The sequence below is a fragment of the Bubalus bubalis genome, chromosome 2 (assembly GCF_019923935.1).
Source record: "Bubalus bubalis isolate 160015118507 breed Murrah chromosome 2, NDDB_SH_1, whole genome shotgun sequence".
NCBI lineage: Eukaryota > Metazoa > Chordata > Mammalia > Artiodactyla > Bovidae > Bubalus > Bubalus bubalis.
Window position 1 is genome coordinate 7,743,414 of NC_059158.1, and position 22,852 is coordinate 7,766,265.

At 44.0% G+C, this 22,852-nt stretch overlaps 1 protein-coding gene across 4 annotated transcripts in view; it reads right to left on the minus strand.

The window, feature by feature from the left end:
* Positions 1 to 20,645: 20,645 nt before the first annotated feature.
* LOC102406581 (androgen dependent TFPI regulating protein) overlaps positions 20,646 to 22,852 on the minus strand; it is a 90,120-nt gene continuing 87,913 nt past the window's right edge. For all 4 annotated transcript variants that reach the window (XM_044927088.2, XM_025265710.3, XM_025265707.3 and 1 more), the window contains one exon: positions 20,646 to 21,749. In XM_044927088.2, the coding sequence (XP_044783023.1) occupies positions 21,715 to 21,749 (35 nt within the window). In that variant the 3' untranslated portion in view covers positions 20,646 to 21,714. The remainder of the gene's footprint in view (positions 21,750 to 22,852) is intronic.

Below are 22,852 nucleotides of genomic sequence, written 5' to 3' on the forward strand. Positions count from 1 at the left end.
ATTAGCATCTAGTTACCAGCAAGGGGAAATGAGGATTTTGCCTCTGACTCATGGCCAGAGATCTCTGGTGAACTATTAGTCCTACTAGGGGCTGGAGGCCGTTAGAGAAAATGAGTTCTCTTTAGAGTATAGAGAATATGGTAGGAAGAAGAGGAGTTGGGCTGTTGCATGGTGCCTTGCTGAATAGCTTCCCCCGCAAAACAACCAGAGGACTTCATTTAAGTTCCTGAATAGGGAAAAAGCCATCAACACGACCTCATAGAGAAAGCGGTAAAAGTGAGTAAACATAGTAACCTTTGGTAGCAGTTTACCTGTAACCCTTGGAACAGAAATGCTGATTGTACCAGAAAGCCAGCAGCCAAGTGATAATCAGTGGTAGGGGGTGGGTAGGGGTGGGGACAGAGTGCACAGGTGGTAAAAGCAGCAGGTGCAGGAAAAGCAGAGCAAAAACAGGAAGCCTGCCCTCTGACCTCCATGTCAGCAGACTCGGACGGAGGTGGGTGACAGGCTTAGAGGATCAGTGTGGCGACTGCCCCAGGCCTGGCCATGTTTGTCCCCGAGGAACCTGTTACCCCGAGGCCCCTTATGTTGATTTGCCTTTAGTGGTGCAGCCCAGCATGGGGGGAGGCAAAGGGCGATCGGGGGCGTGGTAGTGCTTTTCTGTTTTTTAATTTTTAACAAGCATTTTGACTGCCTTGGGTCCTACTTGTGGCATGTGGCTCTCTCCGATTGTGGCATGCAAGCTCCGTGGGGCCTGGGCTCTGTGTAGTTTGCAGCACACGGGCTCTCTAGGTGAGGTGTCCAGGCTCAGTAGCAGCAAATGAATCTACTTGCCCCAAGGGCATGTAGGGTCTTTGTTTCCCGGACCAGGGATCAAACCCGTGTCCCCTGCACTGGAAGGTGGATTCCCAACCATTGGACCATGAGGGAAGTCCTCATCAATTGAGTTTTTCATTTATGTTTTTGTAGTTTTCATTTCTAGATGTCCCACTTGGTTCTTTTTCAAATCTGCTAGGTCATTTTTTCAAGTTTCTATATACTGTAGATTTTATCTTTATTTTTTTTAAACATAGGTATTTCATAACTTGCCTCTGATTATTCCAGGATCTGAAGTCTTTCAGGGTCTGTTTATACAGTTTAGTACTTTTCTTTTGCTGCTGTTTCTTTCTCATTGTAACTTTTCTTGTGACTTGATTGTCATTGACTTCTCAGTGATCCTTGTCCATTAGACATAGTTTTTGGTGACTCCTGTGAGTTGAGTAAAGGAGCCCTTCTCCAGACAGTCTTGTCTTTACCTCCCCAGACATTTACGGCACTGCTACTAAATTCTGGGAAATAGTGAGGACAGAGGAGCTTGGCATGCTGCAGTTCATGGGGTCACAAAGTTGGACATGACTTAGCGACTGAACAACAACAACACTTATCTGTAACCAGTTCAAACTAACGTAATGCCTTGAAGTTTTCTGAACTACTTCTAGGATTTGAATTCACACTATAAATTCTCAGGGGGGTGGTCTCTGGGTAGAACTATTGGAGGAGAGATTATGTGTGTGTGTGTGTGTGTGTGTGTGTGTGTGTGTGTTCTTTCTTTGCTCTATTAAGACATCTCTGTCTTTGGACTCTCAGGTATTGGTGGGTTTTTTTTTGTTTTTTTTGAAGTTGGGAGTGAGAAGTAGGTAGTTTTACTTCTGGTTTACCTTTATCCTGTGGTGGGTTCTCCCTTTGGGATTCTAGGTTAACAGAGGTGGTATCTAACATTGGTCTTTCAACCTGGGTGGACCCTGAGCTTTGACTTGTCTCTTTTACTTTGTCAAGTCTTCAAAACAGTAATACAAGTCCCCCATATATGTCCTCAGGGCAAAAGGCTTTGGTTGTTTTTCTTGCCTTTCTGGGTTTTTAGATTCTCTTAGAACTTGATCTGGTAATTCCTCATTATCTTATCATTCCTTTGATGCTTTTAAGGAGACTGGAAATTTTTACAAACTTTTAGGAAAATTATTTTATAAATTTTTATCAGGGGGTTGATGCAAGTGGCCCATCCCTTTATTCTTAGAAAAGGAGGGAAATTAAATTTGGAATGTTTTTAATAGTCTCATTTTCACTGTTTTCTGAGTATAGAAGCATTCCCCTAAATTGGTAAATTTCACTATGTTTACATAGTGAATTTTTAAAATTCTGCATGGAAAGAAAGAAAAGAAAGAAAAAACACAAAGAAGGCCAGTAGACACTCAACAAATGGAGAGAAGTACTTGAAACTCATACAAAGAGTTAGACTCAAAGGAAAAGACTGATTTCTTAAAATTGGAATTCTATATTGTTATTGATTGATATGTAATAAATTACTTCAAAACTTAACAGCTTAGAACAAACATTTATTATCTCTCAGTTCCTAAGGATCTAGAATCTAAGAGCAGCTAGGCTGGGTGTCTGGATCAGTGTTTCTCATGATGAGATTGCAGCCAAGCTGTCGGTGAGGACCACAGCCTCATCTAAAAGTTCAGCTGGGCCTAGAGGACCCACCTCTAAGGTCATTCATGTGACTCTTGTCAGGAAACCCCGGTTCCGCATTGGCTGCCTGCTGGAGGCCTGGGTTCCTCAACACTGGCCTTCTCCATCAGCAGTTGGCTGAGAGGGCAGCTGGTTTCTGCCAGAGTAAGGAACTTGAAAGAGTGGACCACCAAGAGAGAATTACAACATCTTTTACAAGCTGATCTTGAAATGACATACCGTCACTCCTGCTGTATTGTATTGGTTCCCTGAGACCAACCCTGGTAAGACATGAGAGAAGATTTCACAAGGATGTGAATATCAGGAGTTGGGGGTCATCTGGGGTCACGCTTGAAGCTGCCTGCTGTAAGTGCCTACACTCCAGTAAGGCAAAAACTCTCAAAACAGAAAAATGGAGAAAAGATACAAAAGTCTGTTCATAGAAATACATATATATTACACAAACTAAAATACATCTCAAACATAAAAAGACTCTCAACCTCACTCAAAATAGGGATAATGTAAATTAAAACTATATTGAGATGCTGTTTCTACCCATAAGATTGTATAACCCACTATATTGTTGAGAATTTGGGGAAACAGGGTTTTATGTCTTGTCAGTGAGTGTAGACACTGGTAAAATGTCTTTGAAGAGTAATTTGGCAATAACTCAGTAGTTTAAAAAAAAAAAACATTTCATTCAATTCAACACTTCCACTTCTAGGAATTTTGCCTAAATATATTCTGGCACACATGCAAAATGATGTCTGTATGAAGATCTTTACTGCTGCATCAACTTATAATAGCAAAAGATTGGAAACCATCTGAATTTCCATCAATAGGGAACTGATTACATAAATTATGGTAGTACACATATAGGAGAATTCTATTAATCTCTTAAAAAAGAACGAGGCAGCCCTCTTTACACATAGTTAAGATTTTCTCCAAAATGTGTGGAAGATGTGAAAGCAAAGTGCAGAACACAATGTCACTACTTGTGAAAAAATATCTATATGCAAAAAAATATATATATATGCTCATACATGAATATAGTACCTCTAGAAGCACATGGAAGAGATTGGGATTGTAGCTTGCTTTCATAGAGGGAAACTGGGTAGTTAGGGAACTAAGGGTATGAAAGAGACCTACTTTTTATGTATTCTCATTGTACCTTTTGAACTTTATAATATGTGCATGATTTAATCACTCGAAAGTAATTAAAATATTAAAAAATATATATTAGAATAACCTGAAATCATGGTGCCCTTAGCTAGGCTGGTGTCAACAGAAACAAAGAGAAGTAGAATTGACAGGACATGGTGAGTAATTGGAAAGGCGAGTGGAAGAAGGAAGGGTCCAGGATGGCACTCAGATTCCTGCTGCAGTACCCAAGTGAGCAGAAAAAGAGCACCGAAGAGTATATCTCATAGAGGAAAATATGTGTATTTGATAAGATGATTACGTTTTATGGAAAAATCACAATTTAAAAAACTAAAGGGTATTATTTTCTGTTAGTTCAGTTTAGTTACTCAGTTGTGTTTGACTCTTTGTGACCCCATGGACTGCAGCATGCCAGGCCTCCCTGTCCATCACCAACTCCTGCAGCTTATTCAAACTCATGCCCATTGAGACGGTGATGCCATCCAACCATCTCATCCTCTGTTGTCCCCTTCTCTTCCTGTTTTCAATCTTTCCCAGCATCAAGGTCTTTTCTAATGAGGCAGTTCTTCACCAAAGGACTGGAGCTTCAGTTTCAGCATCAGTCCTTCCAATGAACACCCAGGACTGATCTCCTTTAGGATGGACTGGTTGTTTCTCCTTGCAGTCCAAGGGACTCTCAAGAGTCTCCTCCAACACCACAACTCAAAAGCATCAATTCTTCGGCACTAGCATTCCTTATAGTCCAACTCTCACATCCATACACGACTACTGGAAAAACCATAGCCTTGACTAGGCAGACCTTTGTTGACAATGTAATATCTCTGCTTTTCAATATGCTGTCTAGGTAGGTCATAACTTTTCTTCCAAGGAGTAAGCGTCTTTTAATTTCATGGCTTCAGTCACCATCTGCAGTGATTTTGGAGCCCCCAAAATAAAGTCTGTCACTGTTTCCATTGTTTCCCCATCTGTTTGCCATGAAGTGATGGGACCAGATGCCATGATCTTTGTTTTCTGAATGTTGAGTTTTAAGCCAACTTTTTCACTCTCCTTTTTCACTTTCATCAAGAGGCTTTTTAGTTCCTCTTCACTTTCTGCCAAAAGGGTGGTGTCATTTACGTATCTGAGGTTATTGATATTTCTCCCAGCAAGCTTGATTCCAGTTTGTGCTTTATCCAGTTGGCATTTCACATGATGTACTCTGCATATAAGTTAAATAAGCAGGGTGACAATATACAGCCTTGACATACTCCTTTCCCTATTTGGAATCAGTCTGTTGTTCCATGTCCAGTTCTAACTAAATCTGCATACAGATTTCTCAGGAGACAGGTCACATGGTCTCATAATTCCATCTCTTGAAGGATTTTCCACAGTTTGTTGTGATCCACACAGTCAAAGGCTTTGGCATACTCAATAAAGCTGAAATAGATGTTTTTCTGGAACTCTCTTGCTTTTTCAATGGGTCAATGGATGTTGGCAATTTGACCTCTAGTTTCTCTGCCTTTTCTAAATCCAGCTTTAACATCTGGAAGTTCACAGTTCACATACTGTTGAAGCCTGACTTGGAGAATTTTGAGCATTACTTAGCTAGCGTGTGAGATGGGTGCAATTGTGCAGTAGTTTGAACATTCTTTGGCATTGCCTTTCTTTGGGATTGGAATGAAAACTGACCTTTTCCAGTCCTGTGGCCACTGCTGAGTTTTCCAAATTTTCTGGCATATTGAGTGCATCACTTTCACAGCATCAGCTTTTAGGATTTGAAATAGCTCAACTGGAATTCCATCACCTCCACTAGCTTTGTTCGTAGTGATGCTTCCTAAGGCCCACTTGACTTCACATTCCAGAATGTCTGGCTCTAGGTGAGTGATCACATCATCATGGTTATCTGGGTCATGAAGATCTTTTTTGTATAGCTCTTCTGTGTATTCTTGCCACCTCTTCTTAATATCTTCTGCTTCTGTTCGGTCCATGCAGTCTCTGTCCTTTATCAAGCCCATCTTTGCATGAAATGTTCCCTTGGTATCTCTAATTTTCTTGAAGAGATCTCTAGTCTTTCCTATTCTATTGTTTTCCTCTATTTCTTTGCACTGTTCACTGAGGAAAGCTTTCTTATCTCTCCTTGCTCTTCTTTGGAACTCTGCATTCAAATGGGTATATCTTTCCTTTTTTCCTTTGCCTTTCACTTCTCTTTTCTCAGCTATTTGTAAGGCCTCCTCAGACAGCCATTTTGCCTTTCTTTTTCTTGGGGATGGTCTTGATCACTGCCTCCTGTACAATATCACAAACCTCCATCCATAGTTCTTCAGGCACTCTGTCTATCAGATCTAATCCCTTGAATCTGCTTGTCACTTCCACTGTATAATTGTAAGGGATTTGATTTAGGTCATACTTGAATGGTCTAGTGGTTTTCCCTACTTTCTTCAATTTAAGTCTGAATTTGGCAATAAGGAGTTCATTATCTGAGCCACTGTCAGCTCCTGGTCTTGTTTTTGCTGACTGTATAGAGTTTCTCCATCTTTGGCTGCAACGAATATAATCAATCTGATTTCAGTGTTGACCATCTGGTGATGTCCATGTGTAGAGTCTTCTCTTGTGTTGGAAGAGGGTGTTTGCTATGACTAGTGCATTCTCTTGGCAAAACTCTGTTAGCCTTTGCCCTGCTTCATTCTTCACTCCAAGGCGAAATTTGCCTGTTATTCCAGGTATCTCTTGACTTCTCACTTTTGCATTCCAGTCCCCTATAATGAAAAGGACATCTTTTTTGGGTGTTAGTTCTAGAAGGTCTTGTAGGTCTTCATAGAATTGTTCAACTTCAGCTTCTTCAGCATTACTGGTCGGGGCATAGACTTGGATTACCGTAATGTTGAATGGTTTGACTTGGAAACAAACAGAGATCATTCTGTCATCTTTGAGATTGCACCCAAGTACTGCATTTCGGACTCTTTTGTTGACCATGATGGCAACTCCATTTCTTCTAAGGGTTTCTTGCCCACAGTAGTAGATATAATGGTAATCTGAGTTAAATTCATCCATTCCGGTCCATATTAGTTCACTGATTGCAAAGATGTTGATCTTCACTCTTGCCATCTCCTGTTTGACCACTTCCAATTTACCTTGATTCATGGACCTAACATTCCATGTTCCTATGCAATATTGTCCATTCTGAAGGAGATCAGCCCTGGGATTTCTTTGGAAGGAATGATGCTAAAGCTGAAACTCCAGTACTTTGGCCACCTCATGTGAAGAGTTGACTCATTGGAAAGGACTCTGATGCTGGGAGGGATTGGGGGCAGGAGGAGAGGGGGACAACAGAGGATGAGATGGCTGGATGGCATCACTGACTCGATGGATGTGAGTCTGGGTGAACTCCGGGAGTTGGTGATGGACAGGGAGGCCTGGCGTGCTGCGATTCATGGGGTCGCAGAGTTGGACACGACTGAGCGACTGAACTGAACTGATGCAATATTATTCTTTACAGCATCTGACTGTACTTCCATCACCAATCACATTCGCAACTGGGTGTTGTTTTTGCTTTGGCTCCATCTCTTCATTCTTTCTGGAATTATTTCTCCACTGATATCCAGTAGCATATTGGGTACCTACCGACCTGGGAAGTTCATCTTTCACTGTCCCATCTTTTTGCCTTTTCACACTGTTCATGGGCTTCTTAAGGCAAGAATACTGAAGCGGTTTGCCATTCCCTTCTCCAGTGGACTACATTTTGTCAGAACTCTTTACCTTGACCGTTGGTCTTGGGTGGCCTTACATGGAATGGCTCATAGTTTCATTGAGTTAGACAAGGTTGTAGTCCACGTGATCAGTTCAATTAGTTTTCTATGATTGTGGTTTTCATTCTCTCTGTCCTCTGATGGATAAGGATAAGAGCTTATGGAAACTTCCTGTTGAGAGAGACCAGGGGTAAACTGGGTCTTATTCTGATGGATGGGGCCATGCTCAGTAAATCTTTAATTGGATTTTCTGTTGATGGGCAGGGCTGTGTTCCCTCCCTGTTTTTTGACCTGAGGCCAAACTTAACTTTGTTGTTGTTCAGTGGCTCAATCAAATCTGATACTTTGTGACCCCATGGACTGCAGCAAGCCAGACTTCCCAGTCCTTCACCATCTCTGGTGCTCACACACATGTCCATTGAGTTGGTGATGCTATCTAACTATCTTATCCTCTGTTGTCCTCTTCTCCATTAGGCCTAAGAAGATAAAAATGTTCAGGAGCTTCCCTGGTGGTCCAGTGGTTAAGAATCCACCTTGTAATGCAGAGGACATGGGTTTGATTTCCTGGTCCAGGAAATAAGATCCCACATGCCATGGACCAACTAAGCCAGAGTCTTGGATGTTATTATTTTCTGTACTGTTCAGTAAGCTTCTTGCAGTTAGAGATTATATTTTAAATTTCCTTTTATCTCTTATAGCATATCATGTAGTGCCTGACTTGCTATAGATGCTCAATAGATATGTTAGACAAATGTCTGAAAATTAATTTTTTAAAATGTGTTTTATGTTTTCAGAAGGATTAAATATCTGCCCAGATATTTGCTGAGTGAGAGCATCAAATAGATTGAAAATAAAATACCTCATCATCTCTTTATCGGAGGGGGAAGGGACACAGGTGGAGAAACAATGATGTTCATGCAGCAAGTTGCTAATGAGAATAACTCATAGGACTTTCACAACATAAGGGAATTTAATCTAAGAAAAACGGAAGAGTGAATTTAGCCACCAGAGGGCTCTCATCATTCCATGTAATTGTAAGCCCAGAACTGTTCATGAGATGGACAAAACAGCGTCTGCAGACCAGCAGAGGATGTACGATGATGTACGTATGATGGTTTCCCACACTGTTAGCTGGACACGACCATTGCAAGGACATCCTGCCGAGTCGTCTTACTACAAGATGAGAGAATTGAAACTAGCCAGTGTGCTTTAAACAGTCTGTCTCTGAATGTCCAGGAGGGCCTCTTTGTCTTTTGTTAATTGAAAAATGAATTTGTCTCTAATGCCCTATGATAATGCAAGGACACTTGGGAGGTATTCCCATGTGTTGCGTGGAAGGAAGAGGAGAGTTACAATGGGGCTTGAAGTGGTGATGCTCGCTAAAATTTCAGTGCTCTGCCAAGACTTAGAAGAGTCTAAAACTAGGATTGCTGGGTTGGCATTTACAAGTTTTCATTGCCTTCTCTGACTTTTATATTGTTGGGTCATTTGTAATGGTCTCTTATTTGTATTTTTCAGTCAGGGAATGATTGGGACCCTTTTGTTGATTTTGTGAAGCTGTGCAAGCGATAGGTTAGTGTCCCTCTCATTAAAATTTTCTGACCCCTGCTGCCCCCATTATTAACCCCTCATTGGATTAATAGAGCCTTTGAGTTAAGAGAACAGAGAGGGAAATGGAAGTTTACTGGGGGCCACACATAACTACAATAATGTGTTGTGGTTTCATTATTAAAGTCCGTCCCTAAAGTAACTCTAACACAAAGTAAGTATCGCTCTCTCAATTTATATAGGAGGAAACCCAGATCCAAAAGGTTGAACGAGTCACCCAAGATGGTAAATGTTGTGGACTCACTGAATTTTGCTTACCTGTGAAGTTCATGGTCTTTCAGACCAGCCTCAATAATATGAGCTTGCATGCATGTGTGTGTGCACTAAGTTGCTTCAGTTTGTGTCCAGCTCTGCAGTCCTATGGACTATAGAGCTCACCAGGCTCCCCCGTCTAGAAGGTTCTCCAGGCAAAAATACTGGAGTGGGTTGCCATGCCCTTAACTTGTGTTTTATTTATCCCCTGGCTACCCAAGGATTCCTCTCCCCAGACCACGTAGGAGCCTTTGAAAGTGCAGCTCGTTGGTGGAGCAGTGTGTTCAGTAGCCCCTGCAATGAGGCCCTGCAATGCCTGCTGAGAGTGTGGTGTGATGGCAGGTGCGGAAGCACCACAAGGCCCCTCTGCACGTGCAGTAGGAAAGGGAGGGCTGCTGCCCCCCAGCCCTCCATCATCCACTGTGCAGGGGGCCGTGATGACCCTTGCAGAGCTTCGGCAATAACTGCCATGGTTTGACCATGGCTATTCTTCTCATCTCGGGCTTCCCTTGTGGCTCAGCTGGTAAAGAATCTGCCTGCAATGCGGAAGACCTGGGTTCGATCCCTGGGTTGGGAAGATCCCCTGGAGAAGGGAAAGGCTACCCACTCCAGTGTTCTGGCCTGGAGAATTCCATAGACTGTATAGTCCATGGGGTCGCAAAGAGTCAGACAGGACTGAGCAACTTTCACTTTCCCTTCATTCTTCTCATCCCAGATACTAGTGGCCTCTGACTATGGAATGGTCTGCAGGTAAAGCACAAGTGGGGTTGACAAGGCTCCAGAGTAATTGTAACATAATGATCATTTGTGTTGAACTTTTGTAAAAATGAGCTTTGCCCCCAGAAGGAAGGCAGGAGAACATATGCTTATGGATTTGTCCTGACCCCTTAACTCCTTTACTCCTGACTCCTTTACTCAATGGACATGAGTTTGAATGAACTCCGGGAGTTGGCGACGGACAGGGAGGCCTGGCGTGCTGCAGTCCATGGGGTCGCAAGGAGTCAGACATGAACTAAACTGAACTGTGTAAGAATGGGCTTTGCCCCCAGAAAGAAGGTGGGAGAACATATGCTTACGGATTTGTCCTGACCCCTTTACTCCTTCTGACCCAGTGCGCCTGGTAAGCAGTGTCATATGGACAGAGGTAGTGTGAGGTTGGTTGCAAAATCTGTAGCCATGGAGGGCAGTGGCCTTTAGCACCTCAGTCGGGAAGTCACACCCAAGGCCATGGCCTCGTGAGCATCATTAGCACGTGTGAGAATGTGCCAAGGATGAATCTCTGTGGTCCACACCCAGCCCCTTGCACCCGGCCCCTAAAGCAGAGAACTTTGAAACACCGAGGCCTGTTACAGTTGTGTGTGGAACAGTCTCAGAATTCAATTTTCAAAGCAACATTCATGCATTAGATTTTTTTCTGAAATCTGTTCCACTGAATGAACTCATCCGAGGAAGGACAGACTGTTGTTTCCTTGATTGGATGATGTGGGATCTGGGGAGACTCTTGAATGAAAAGAGGAGGGAGAATTTGTCAAACGGAAGCTGAGGGCTTATTATAGGCCTGTGAGTCACAGGGGCTGCAGGCGTCATCAGAGGGGGGTGAGTGAATGGGGGGCAGGCGTGGAGCGGGAAGGGGGGCGCAGGCAAGGAGTGAAGAAGTGAGGCTGGGAAGGGGAAGGGAGAGGGGTGTGTTAGCCAGGGTTCTCCAGAGATGCAGAGCCAATGGGTGGGGGTGTGTGTGGTGTGGGTGTGGGTGTGTCTTGGTGTGTGGGTGTGTGTCTGGGTGGGTGTGTGGGTGTGTCTCTGGGTGTGTGGGTGTGTGTCTGGGTGGGTGGGTAGGTGGAGAGAGAAAGAGAGAGAGGTTTCACGGAGATTGGCTCAGCTGGAGGTTGGCAGGTGCGAAATCTGCAGGGTGGGCCTGCAGGCTGGAGATCCAGGCAGGCCAGTACAGCAGTTCAGATCCAAAGGCTGATTGCCAGCAGAGTTCCCGACAGGAGCCTCCTCTGGGTTCTAGCCGGCGGGCTTTGTCTGTGCTAGGGAGCCGCAATGAGATCTACAGGCAGCTGTGAGAAGACCCCACCAGAAAGCTCTGGAGAGGACTGTGAACCACCCTCAGAGGCTGGTCCCGCACTCTGCCCGAGTCACCTCTGATACTGCATCCGAACAGAGCAGACCGTCAATGAAACCTCCCGATCTGCCGGGTGCTAGGATGGCAGGGCCTCAGAAGGCAGTGAGGACAGAAGGCAGGGGCTCTCCCAGGTCATGTTTAAAGCAATCAAAACTTACTATATTCATCTAGGCCTCAGCTGCTGCCACTTCCAAATAATATTCAAACGGAATTCCCATATATCAGTGCTTCCAACTTTGGCTGCCCATTGATGACCTAGAAGTGCTTTTAAAACTCCTAATGCCTAATCCAAAGCCTAGAACAATTTGGAATTTCTGGAGGAGAGAACTGGGCAAAAGTAGTTTTATAAGCTTCCCAGATGACTCCAAATATGCAGGCAAGACTGAATAGCTCTTCTGTATACAGCTCCAGCAGCCCTTTGCACTATGGTTGACCTTGAGAAACACAAATCTGAACTGCACAGGTCCACTTTTACATGGATTTTTTTTCTGTAGTGAATGCTACAGTATTGCATGATCTGCTGTTGGTTAAATCTATGGGTGTGGAATCATGAGTACAGAGGAACCTCGGATACAGAAGTCTGACTATACAAGATACACAGATTCTCCACTGTGGGCGGGGTCGTCACTCTTAACCCCTGCATAGTTCAAGGGTCAGCTGTATTTCCTTCCCCATTTCCCCACATTGTATGAGTCTCCCTACAATGTCCATGTGAGCCATTTCCATGGCCATTTGAGCTGAACATTGTATGAGGCTCCCCGCAATGTCCATGTAACCCATTTTCATGGCCATTTGAGCTGCTCCGGCTCTGAAAAGAGAGTTTTCCACCATAATGTGATTTTCCTGGGGCCTGTACCTTCCCATGTCATATCAGAGGGTATAAAGTGATCTCAAGGAGTTAGCAGGAAGGACTTATCATGAGGGAAAGACATCACAAAGGAAACAGAAGCAAGATTTGGTAGAAGTTACATGGTGTAAAGAAAAGGAGCCACCTGAACTGACCAGACTGGACTTGGGCTCCATTTTTCAGGGGTAACTTTCTTTTTTGGTCATATTCGTCAACCTCATTGAGCCTGTTTCTTTATCCTTAACATTGGGGTAATAATGTCTGCCCTTCAGACAGGGAAGGACTAGAGAGATCAGTTTAGTTCAGTCACTCAGTCATGTTTGACTCTTTGCGACCCCATGGACTGCAGCGTGCCAGGCCTCCCTATCCATCACCAACTCCCAGAGCTTACTCAAACTCATGTCCATAGAATCGGTGATGCCATCCAACCATCTCATCCTCTGTCATCCCCTTCTCCTCCCACCTTCAATCTTTCCTGGAATCAGGATCTTTTCCAATGAGTAGATTCTTCATATCAGGTAGCCAAAGTATCGGAGTTTCAGCTTCAGCATCAGTCCTTCCAATGAATATTCAGGTTTGATTTCCTTTAGGATGGACTGGTTGAATCTCCTTGCAGTCCAAGGGACTCTTCAAGAGTCTTCTCCAACACCACAGTTCAAAGGCATCAATAGACTAGATGATAATGCATAGTAAATGGCATAACACATGGTCAATGCATACTAAATGGCCATTTTTATAGTAAGCACTCAAAGATGTTTAAACTATTGGTGACTGCTTGGCTTAAGAGAAACAAAAGAGAGAAATTAAAAGCTAAAATCTGATGTCCAATGACTTGTGCCCCTCAGTTCTCTCATTTGTAAAACCGGGATAATGTGTTGGGTTGAATAGCATCTCTCCAGTATTAATGTGCACTTGGAACTTCACAATGTGACCTTATTAGGAAATGGGATCTTTGTAGATGTGATCAGTGAAGTGTCTCAAAATGAAATCATCCTGGACTTAGGGTGGGCCCTAAAACCAATGACTGCTGTCTTTACACAAGAAAGGAGAGGGGAATTTTAACACAGATTCCAGATTTTCTCTAAGGTAAGAGGCACAAAGACACACAAAGTAGAATGCCATTTGAGGCTGGAAGAAGAGATTGGAGTGTTGTGGCCACAAGCCAAGGATCATCAAAAGCCCTCAGAAGGGAGAATTCTTCCCTGGAGCCTTCTAAGGTTGCGTGGTGCTCCTAACACCTTGATTTCAGACTGTCAGCCTCTGGGACTGTGAGCGGATAAACTTCTGCCATTTTTAGTCAGCCTGCTTTGTGGTCCTTTGTTATGGTAGCCCGAGGAAACTAATTCAGTAGGTAATGTAGTACTTCTGGATTATTGCAACTATAAATGAATCTATATTGTAAATATAATTAAAATTAGAAATGATAGTTCAGTTCAGTCGCTCAGTTGTGTCCAACTCTTTGCGACCCCATGGACTGCAGCACTCCAGGCCTCCCTGTCCATCACCAACTCCTGGAGCTTACTCAAACTCATGTCCATCGTGTTGGTGATGCCATCCAACCATCTCATCCTCTGTCATCCCCTTCTTGTTTTAGCTAAATGTTAATTAAGATTATTTAGATACTGGATAAACAACTTATCTGATGACATTCTATGTTAGGGGCTGAGACCACTAGCATGGGGAGGGTGTTCAAGGGTGACTGTGTGAGAGATGCGTGAACTAACGCGTGATGTGTGTAAAGGGGAAAGGGGAGAGGCAGGAAGGCAATAAGGATGTGTCGCATTGCCGCCTGCCCTGGCACCTCCACCCACCAACCAGGGGAAAGGGGCTTGCTGCCCTGGAATCTCAGGTGTACAAGCACAACTCCTGTAATGCACACATAAACACATGCACACACAAACAGCTTAGACTTTGCTGGCTTTCATCCTTGGACATCCGCTTCTAGAGTTGTGGTCTCAATCTCTGTCCTAATGAGCAGCCACAGAACGAGCACATAGCCTTTTCATTAAACCCACCAGAATGACAGCAAAGTCTCCCTTCATCATTGTTGATACAGTCACACAAGTAACCCCTATATTCATTCCATGCCTACGGTCTAATATGGCCCCCAGGTGGGCCCGGGAGAGGTTCATCTGTAATTGGGAAGAATATTTTTCAACCCATTTTTTCTTTCCCTTAATGTGAGGCTTACCCACACTGCCGAGCAAGGCGGCTGTGACTCAATTGGGTGCAGATAGATCTCTTGGCCTCTTCCTTTTGGTTTGGTGGTATAAGGGCACTGGAAGTTCACGATGACAGGAAGTCTACAGGGGAAAATTCAGGCAGTGCCAATGCAACTTATTTCACAGTAAAAAGAATTTTATTTAACTCCATGATTTTAAAAATTGGCCAAGTTGCGTTAATGCATGTACATAAAATGTCCAACATGAGTGCATTTTAGGATTTAGTTAGAAAATTTTTCAAATGGAATAAAACATGCCTAGATCGAGAGTTCTCAGAATCCTGTACCAGATTCCTGGCAAGGTAGAAGTCGTATAGTATGTTTTCCTAACTCTGCGTCATCTAACTTCATCATCTGAATCTTAATAAAATTAAGTGTTGAGTGAAAACAAATCCCCAAAGTGTAACCAAATATATTGGCTCAGGCCAGACTTAAGCCTCAGCGGAAGGTTTTGTAAGCTCTTGCAGTGGAAGTGTTTTTTCTCTTCTTCCTGTCAGCATCTCAGAGGAGCTGAGCCTGGCAGAGCAGCTGTTAACAGACTGAGCTGGAAAAACTAGGCTTGGTTCTGTATTCCCGGGGGTGCCGCAAAATAAAAGGCCGCACACCCCAGGCCCTAATGCAATGACGGCCACCACGTTCCTGTCGTCAGGCCACGGCGTGCACATGGCCAGGGCCATACACAAAGTATCCCTGGTGGCTCAGATGGTAAAGAATCTCCCTGCAATGTGGACGACCTGGGTTCAATCCCTGGGTCGGGAAGATCTCCTGGAGAAGGGAATGGCTCCCCACTCCAGTAATCGTGCCTGGAGAATCCCATGGACGGAGGAGCCCGGAAGGCTACAGTCCATAGAGTCGCAAAGAGTCAGACACGACTGAGTGACTAACACTTTCACTTTCATACACATAGTAGGCACTTTATAATTACTCGTTCAATGAGTGAATGAATCAATCCCACAATATGGTGGAGTACAGTGTTGTTCAACTCATTGGGTGCAACCCTATTGCTATTGTATTAAGAAATCAATTTAATTATCACAAAATCTTTCAAATAGTAGAAAATAATAGGATAGAAAATAAATTGGTCTATCATACATATTAAAAGTATGTTTTGTGTGTGTGTGTTTCTACTGGATCATGATGTAAAATGCATTTCTGAAGGCATCAGAATTGCTTCAGGAGCCAGTGGGATCCCTTTTTGCCTTTGCTGTCTCCTCTCTTCTTAAGAATGGTGACAGCCCTGTGGTGACTTCTCTCCCCAGTCATAAAGCAAGTTTAAATTCTTGTAGTGCAGCCAGGTGGTCAAGACTGGAATCATCAAGTGTGGTGGGTCACAGCCGTGCTTCCTCAAAGGGATGCAAAGTTTTTCTGACCCATCAGTGGCTAAGATCACTGCCTACTCTATTTGGGGGTACTCCAGCCATAGATTAGCTCTCGGAAGGAGGGGTGAGTATCACAGGACACACAGCCAGTCCTTTCTGGGCAGCCATGTGGTAAAACATTGTGGACTAGTAAGGTTTGTCCTCTGAGTCTGTAGCTGACTCTTTCTGTACTGCTCCTTTTCTTACAATATCCCCATTTTTATTCTTCCAAGCATGTCTCTTGCCATATTAAACCGTACTTTTAAATCATCAAATATCCTTCATTGATAATTGGACATGGATGAGTGTAAGTCAATAGGTTACTTCTCTCATAAGAAGTGAAAGTGTTAGTTGCTCAGTTGCATCTGACTCTTTGTGACCCCATGGCCTGTAGCCTGCCAGGCTCTTCTTTCCATGGAATTTTCCAGGCAAGAATACTAGAGTGGGTTGCCACTTCCTTCTCCAGGGGATCTTCTTGACCCAGGGATCAAACATGGGTCTTCTGCATTGCAGGCAGATTCCTTACCATCTGGGCCACCAGGGAAGGCCTCAGAAGTGTTTATGTTCAATATGTCTCTCCATGTAAAATGAAAGGTTTTAATTTCTAGTGAAGGAGATTTTTTTGTACATTTGCAAGATACTTGGGTGGCAGAGTCCCCTTTCCAACATCCCTGAAGACTCATACCACAGAGTGACTGAAGAAGTCTTAGTTATGATGAAGTAAGAGTTAAACTAGACCAAGCCTCAATGACAGCAGGTATCATCTGTGAGGAAGAGGTGGGCAGGCACCTAAAGGAAAATAAATTCAGAGCTAAACATGATTTATTTTTGATGCCCTCCCCCCCACCTTTTAAAGGTCAATCTCCCTGACTTGAATCCTAGCATCCTGTGGGCTCTCCTTGGGTTAATCAGTGTCATTCAGACAGTCCAATCTGGAGAGTCACCTGTATGCAATGTTTATTCTTCAGGCCTTCCCTCATCTTTCTTTTTATTTCTTTATAAAAATTTACTTGTCCTGAGTCCCATTCTATCCATATGCTTTCCGCTGCTGTATCATGTGAAAATTTGATCACCATTGTCAGTAAGATTCTGGGACTTAAGACGGAGAAAGTATCTTAAATGAAACAGTGAATCTCATGCTGGGATTCTCAGTTTCTGGAAAAGAAGGAAGAGATTTGGTGATTCAGTTCAGTTCAGTTCAGTCACTCAGTCGTGTCCGACTCTCTCTGTCCTCCCTGGGAGGACACCAGGCCTCCCTGTCCATCACCAACTCCCAGAGTTCACCCAAACCCATGTGCATCGCGTTGGTGATGCCATCCAGCCATCGCATCCTCTGTCGTCCCCTTCTCCTCCTGCCCCCAATCCCTCCCAATCAGCTCTTCGCATGAGGTGACCAAAGTATTGGAGTTTCAGCCTCAGCATCAGTCCTTCCAAAGAACACCCAGGACTGGTGTCTTTTAGGACGGACTGGTTGGATCTCCTTGCAGTCCAAGGGACTCTGAAGAGTCTTCTTCAGCACCACATTTCAAAAGCAGCAATTCTTTGGCGCTCAGCCTTCTTCATAGTCCAACTCTCACATCCATACATGACCACTGGAAAAAGCATAGCCTTGACTAGACGGACCTTTGTTGGCAGAGTAATGTCTCTGCTTTTGAATATGCTATCTAGGTTGGTCATAACTTTCCTTCCAAGGAGTAAGAGTCTTTTAATTTCATGGCTGCAGTCACCATCTGCAGTGATTTTGGAGCCCCCCAAAATAAAGTCTGACACTGTTTCCACTGTTTCTCCATCTATTTCCCATGAAGTGATGGGACCAGATGCCATGATCTTCGTTTTCTGAATGTTGAGCTTTAAGCCAACTTTTTCACTCTCCTCTTTCACTTTCATCAAGAGGCTTTTTCGTTCCTTTGGTGATTAGGCCTGTAAAATTTGGAAGTTGTAAATAATCCTCAAGTGAGTCTGCATGTATTTTCAGTACTTTCTCATGGCATGGAGTTAGGCATTATGGGGGATATAGACAAATACCTGGGCTCCAGGAGTTTGCAGCTAAGTGAGGTGGAATGGGGAGGGAACCTTGGATGCCAAACACTTGCATGCATCACTTTAAATCATCTTACTTGATCAGGATTATCACATGATTTTAAGGAACCAAGACTCAGAAAAGTAAACTTTCCCCAGGTTCTATATAAATACTGAGTGGTGGAGTCAGGATTTAAATTCAGGTCTGACGGGGTTCTGATGATTATGTTCTTTTCAGCATTCCGTATTGTTATGGAAACAGAATCCCAGAGGAAGAGGTGAAAAGGAGAGCCGTAGAAGGTGGGATGGGGCCTGCGGTGGGAGTTGAGAGGAAGAGCCTGCTGCCCTGGACTGGCAAGAGAGAACTTTCTAGAACTAAGTGACACTCAGAGTTGGAAGCCACAAAGGACAACTTATTTGATAATAGCTGGAAGAAGAGAGGTCTTTCCAGGTTTGTTGTTATTCCACTCAGTCGTGCCCGATTCTTTGCGACCCCATGGACTGCAGCACACCAGGCTTCCTTGTCCTTCACTATTTCCCAGAATTTGCTCAAACGCATGTCCATTGAGTTGACGATGCCATCTAACTTATCCAAGTTGGATGGTCAAGAAAGGAAAGGCTTGGGAGTGGAAATAAAAGTGTGCTGAAGGACAAAATCTTGGAGATCTGATTAAGGGAGTGAAAATTATTCCTGTGGTCTGCCTTCGCTTTTACTGCACCTTAATTCAGTTGAGGGTGGAGGAATCATTGCCGGAGACGCTTTTCCTCTAAGGGACAGGAGTTCAGGAAGCTTAGCCTTCCATGCAGTCTTACCTGGAACCACTGCCTCTGAGAAGGAGGCTCAGGATCCCCAGGAAAGGGTCTTTTTCCTGGTGACGCAAGTGGGGAGCTTCCGGGGAGCCAAGCTGAGGAAGCCAGGTGCTTCTTCCTTCCTTTTTTGGAATCCAGGCCAGTTTCAATTTACATAACACAGCTTAATCCACAGAAACAGGAGCTGGAGGCAAGTTCTTTCCCTTTTCCTTTTTTTCTCTCCACGACACAGAAACCTTTATTTTCTCCCTACACCACAAACCGGTGCTGTTAAATAATATTGGATAATTGCACCTGTCGTACTCCCCATATTGTGCTGGAGAAAAATAATTGCTGGGTTTCTGCTTTGCAGTTTAGCTGTGACTCCGTCATTTGACTCGGAGCATGTCATTTTCTCCCGTTTTAGACTGTGTACAGTCAAACTGTGTGAAAGGACTCTCAGATAGCGGCCCTGCCTGTGTGAGTGGGCGCGGGCCTCATTCAGCAATGATTTCTAATTTATACAGCATTGAAAATCCACTGCTATAAATAAACAGTTCTGACTGGCTTTGCTGCCTACTCAAATGCTCTTATTTAAAAAAAAAAGAACCATCAGCTACATGAGAATGGAAAATAAAGTCTGGATATGGATTCAGGTTTCTGACACTTGTGCCCTTGGGATGGGGGTACCCAGACTTGGGGTGGGCTCAGCGCTCAGCCAGGCAGCCTTCTGGGAGACTGGCCTCCTCACTCTTTCCTCAACCCCCCTCCCCCACACCCCACACTCTCCACATGCCGGCACCAGGCGTTTGGGGATTACAGTGTATGAAACTGACTTCCTGTAATGACAAGTATTGCAAGCAAGTAGGTGCAGAGGAGCCAAAAATAGCTTGAGAAACAAATGACCCATTCACAGGGAGGATGGAGCTAATGTATTGTTTAGGCAAACAAGGCAAGTCTTCTCCCCAAACTCAAAATTGGTGTCACATGGGAAAGAGCAACTTCAGAATATAAGCACAGGTATGGACCAGTCCATGAGTTTGAGCCAGCTCTGAGAGATAGTGAAGGACAGGGAAGCCTGGCGTGCTGCAGTCCATGGTGACAAAGAGTCGGCCATGACCGAACGACTGAACAACCACCAAGATAAAATGAGGTCTTGGAAGTGAGAGTGGCTCTAAATTCATGGCACTGTACAAATATTATTGCCAGTTTTCTCATCGTTATCATTTGGTTTGTATTGTTCTCTAACCACTAAGGGTCTAACACAGCTTTATGTAGGCGGCTGACACTATCTCCCTTCTAATGAACGCTTCATCAGTGTTCACGACTGGTGTTCTATTGCTCTCCTTTCTTAAGCTACAGCAGCACCAAGGAAGCACTGTGTGATCACATCTGTGCTCACTGGGGAATGCTTCTGAGGTATTTCTAGAGCTGGATTAGCTACTGCACGGTGGCCAGTCATGCAGCTAGCAGAGTTTAATTTGGTCCCGGGGACAGTGAAGTCACAAATAGAAATTTGCAGGCTCATCCCAGGCAGGAGCTTACTATGACTCTGAGAAATATGCAGCCCCGAGTCATTCGGGGGGTGTGGAAAATTTGGGTGATCCCCTGTGGGCTTCACCTCTGGAGAATCTCCACTGTGACAACTGCTTCTGGGCTCCCGCTGAGACCAGGTGTGTGGAGCAGTCAAGAAGCAGCTGGTGTGGGAAAGGAGGTGGTGTTTCCAGATTCAGAACAAAAGACTCAAGGCTCATATTTGCATAACTGAGGAGGAATGGAGATCCCGCGGGTCCCTTGGTGCCTGTCCTGGTCTTCCCCTGGACTCCCTGCCCTATTGGAATACGCTGCTCTCTTCCCTAAGTCTATCAAACCGCCCTTGGTGTCCATTTTAACCATATTTCTCCTGTATCATGTTAGATTGGAAAGCCCAAGTACAATTCACCCAACCCATATGGGTCTGTTGGCGTATCGATGGACTCAAACATGTTTACCTACCACTAATCATTTGTGTTCTTTATAAAATGTGTCTGAAAATAAAGACCCAGAAAAATTCTCTAGGAAAATTAAAGCAGGTTTATGAACATGTTCGTTAATCAGCTGACAATCAGCTTTTTTAAACCATAACCTAAGCCACGAGATGAGTTGGATGGCATCACTGAATCAATGGACATAAGTCTAAGCAAATTTCTGGAGATGGTGAAGAACAGGGAAGCCTGGCGTGCTGCAGTCCATGGGGTCACAAAGAGTCGGACACGACTGAGCAGCTGAACAACAACAGCAACTCAGCAAAGTGCCTCGTACCAAAGCAGTCTCAGCAGTCATAATCATGTCACTTCCCATCCAGATTGTCCAGATTGAAGTAAAATGATCATTTATTTAACGAATCAATCAGTATTCCCATGTAAGAGATTCTAACAATGTCCCTGTGTTCCGTGTTTACTTGCCCCAAATGCTTGCTTACAAAGGGATAGATTTCCCGATATTTTTATAACTTATTTTCTCATTGCCCCAGTTAATTTGCTAGCAGCAGCCATCTTCCTACATTTCCACTTACAGGAAAAAAAAAAAAAATAGATGAGAAATCCATGAAAATAACTAGCTTATTAAAGCGCTTCTTTTGAGGAAAATTGGGATTATTCAGACATGGGCCAGGACTGGGAGTTGGCAGGTCTGGGAGATAAAAGTTGTTGTCTTGGTTCTAACACTAAAGCTTTGGCCGCATGAGGTAACTTCCCGTCTAGGTCCTCAGGCTCCTTCTCTGTGAAGAGTGTGGATGACCCTAAGTTCCTTTCTCTTTAAACATTCTCTGACACCGCATTTACACAAGTGTCTTTGGCCTTCCGGGAGACCTTGACCACAGACCATCCTCCCCAGAGGTCGGACAGAGGTAACACATTCTGAGAGAGCAGGAATTGTTTTGGGGGCAAATGTTTCCAAAAGCCCAAAGTCCTCAAATTAATCCCCTACCTTCATAGCCCTCTTTTTAAAATTTATATATTATTCCCTGTCCTTTCTACTTTCCTATGTTGCTCTACCACCTTCCCCTACCAGGAAAAAAAAAAAAAGATGGGAAAAAATTCTCATGTTTTCTTCCTTCTTAGTTCTTGCAAAACAGTGTCTGATCACTTCCTCTTCTTCCTCGGTTGCATTGTATCACCTGCACAAACGAGAACAGAAATAGACCTTAGTCTTTGGGCTTCCCTGACGGGCGTTCTCCTGTGGGTAGACGTCCACCCTGACTTGGGACAGTGGAGAGGTGAGGAAACTTTTGCACGGGCCAGATGATGCACTTGAAGAGCTCTGAAATCCACTGGCACTGCTGCAAGGACAGGAGGGGACGTTTCTGCTGTCCTGCTTGGGGCAGGACTTACAGCCGGCCAGCTGGCCCAAGGCGCAGTTGGCATCCTGTGGCTCTGAACATTTCCTGTGAACCCCTGATGGCTGTTGCTTTCGGCATGTGTTTGAAGGCTGCACACAGTCTGTCAACAAATTTTGAGACTGCAGATGAAGATGAAGAGACCACATCAATCAAATGAGAGAGGAAATAGAAGCGTGGCTATTCACCTAACTAGGTGCCGTTCTGTGACCTTTCACCAAATCAGTTTATTGGCATGGGTAGAAAAGTACTGGAATATTGATTAGTGTTTAGTAAGCTTATTAGAGGGGTTTATTCTACTGAAATTGTAGCATTAGATTTCTAGAGTGACTTCCATTTAGCCAACAATTGGTACCTCCATCTTTAATGATCACAAATCTTCACATAAACTTTGAAACTTCAGAAACTTCATTAACTCATTGTCCTTCCTGTCTGTTGCCAAACATAGTCTTTTTTTCAGCTCAGCCTCTTCTCAGCCCTTCTAGAGCTCCATTACTCCTGGCTCATATTACCACAATAGTCTCAGCTTGCAATTCCAGGCTTTATTCTTTAAACCCTGCCCCCTTCATCAGTTATATCCTTAACAGTAAACTTTAAATAGCTTATCATTGCATTTTGCTGGAACTCCCCTTCTTGGAGGCGTTAGAGACTGATGACATGAGGTCCTCCTGTAGCCCCCTCATCACACTGATTTCTAGGGTGGCTAGCTCCTAATCACCCAGCCCCAACAGCCACCTTTGAATTCATGTCTCTCAACATCTTTAAGCACAGTCTCCTTTCTTCAATTCCTCATCAATCCATACTACACCCAATAATTTAAGTGAAGCCTTGCTGATTTATCTAGCTTTACATGTTTCACGTTCTTTTCATTGATGCTTCCACTT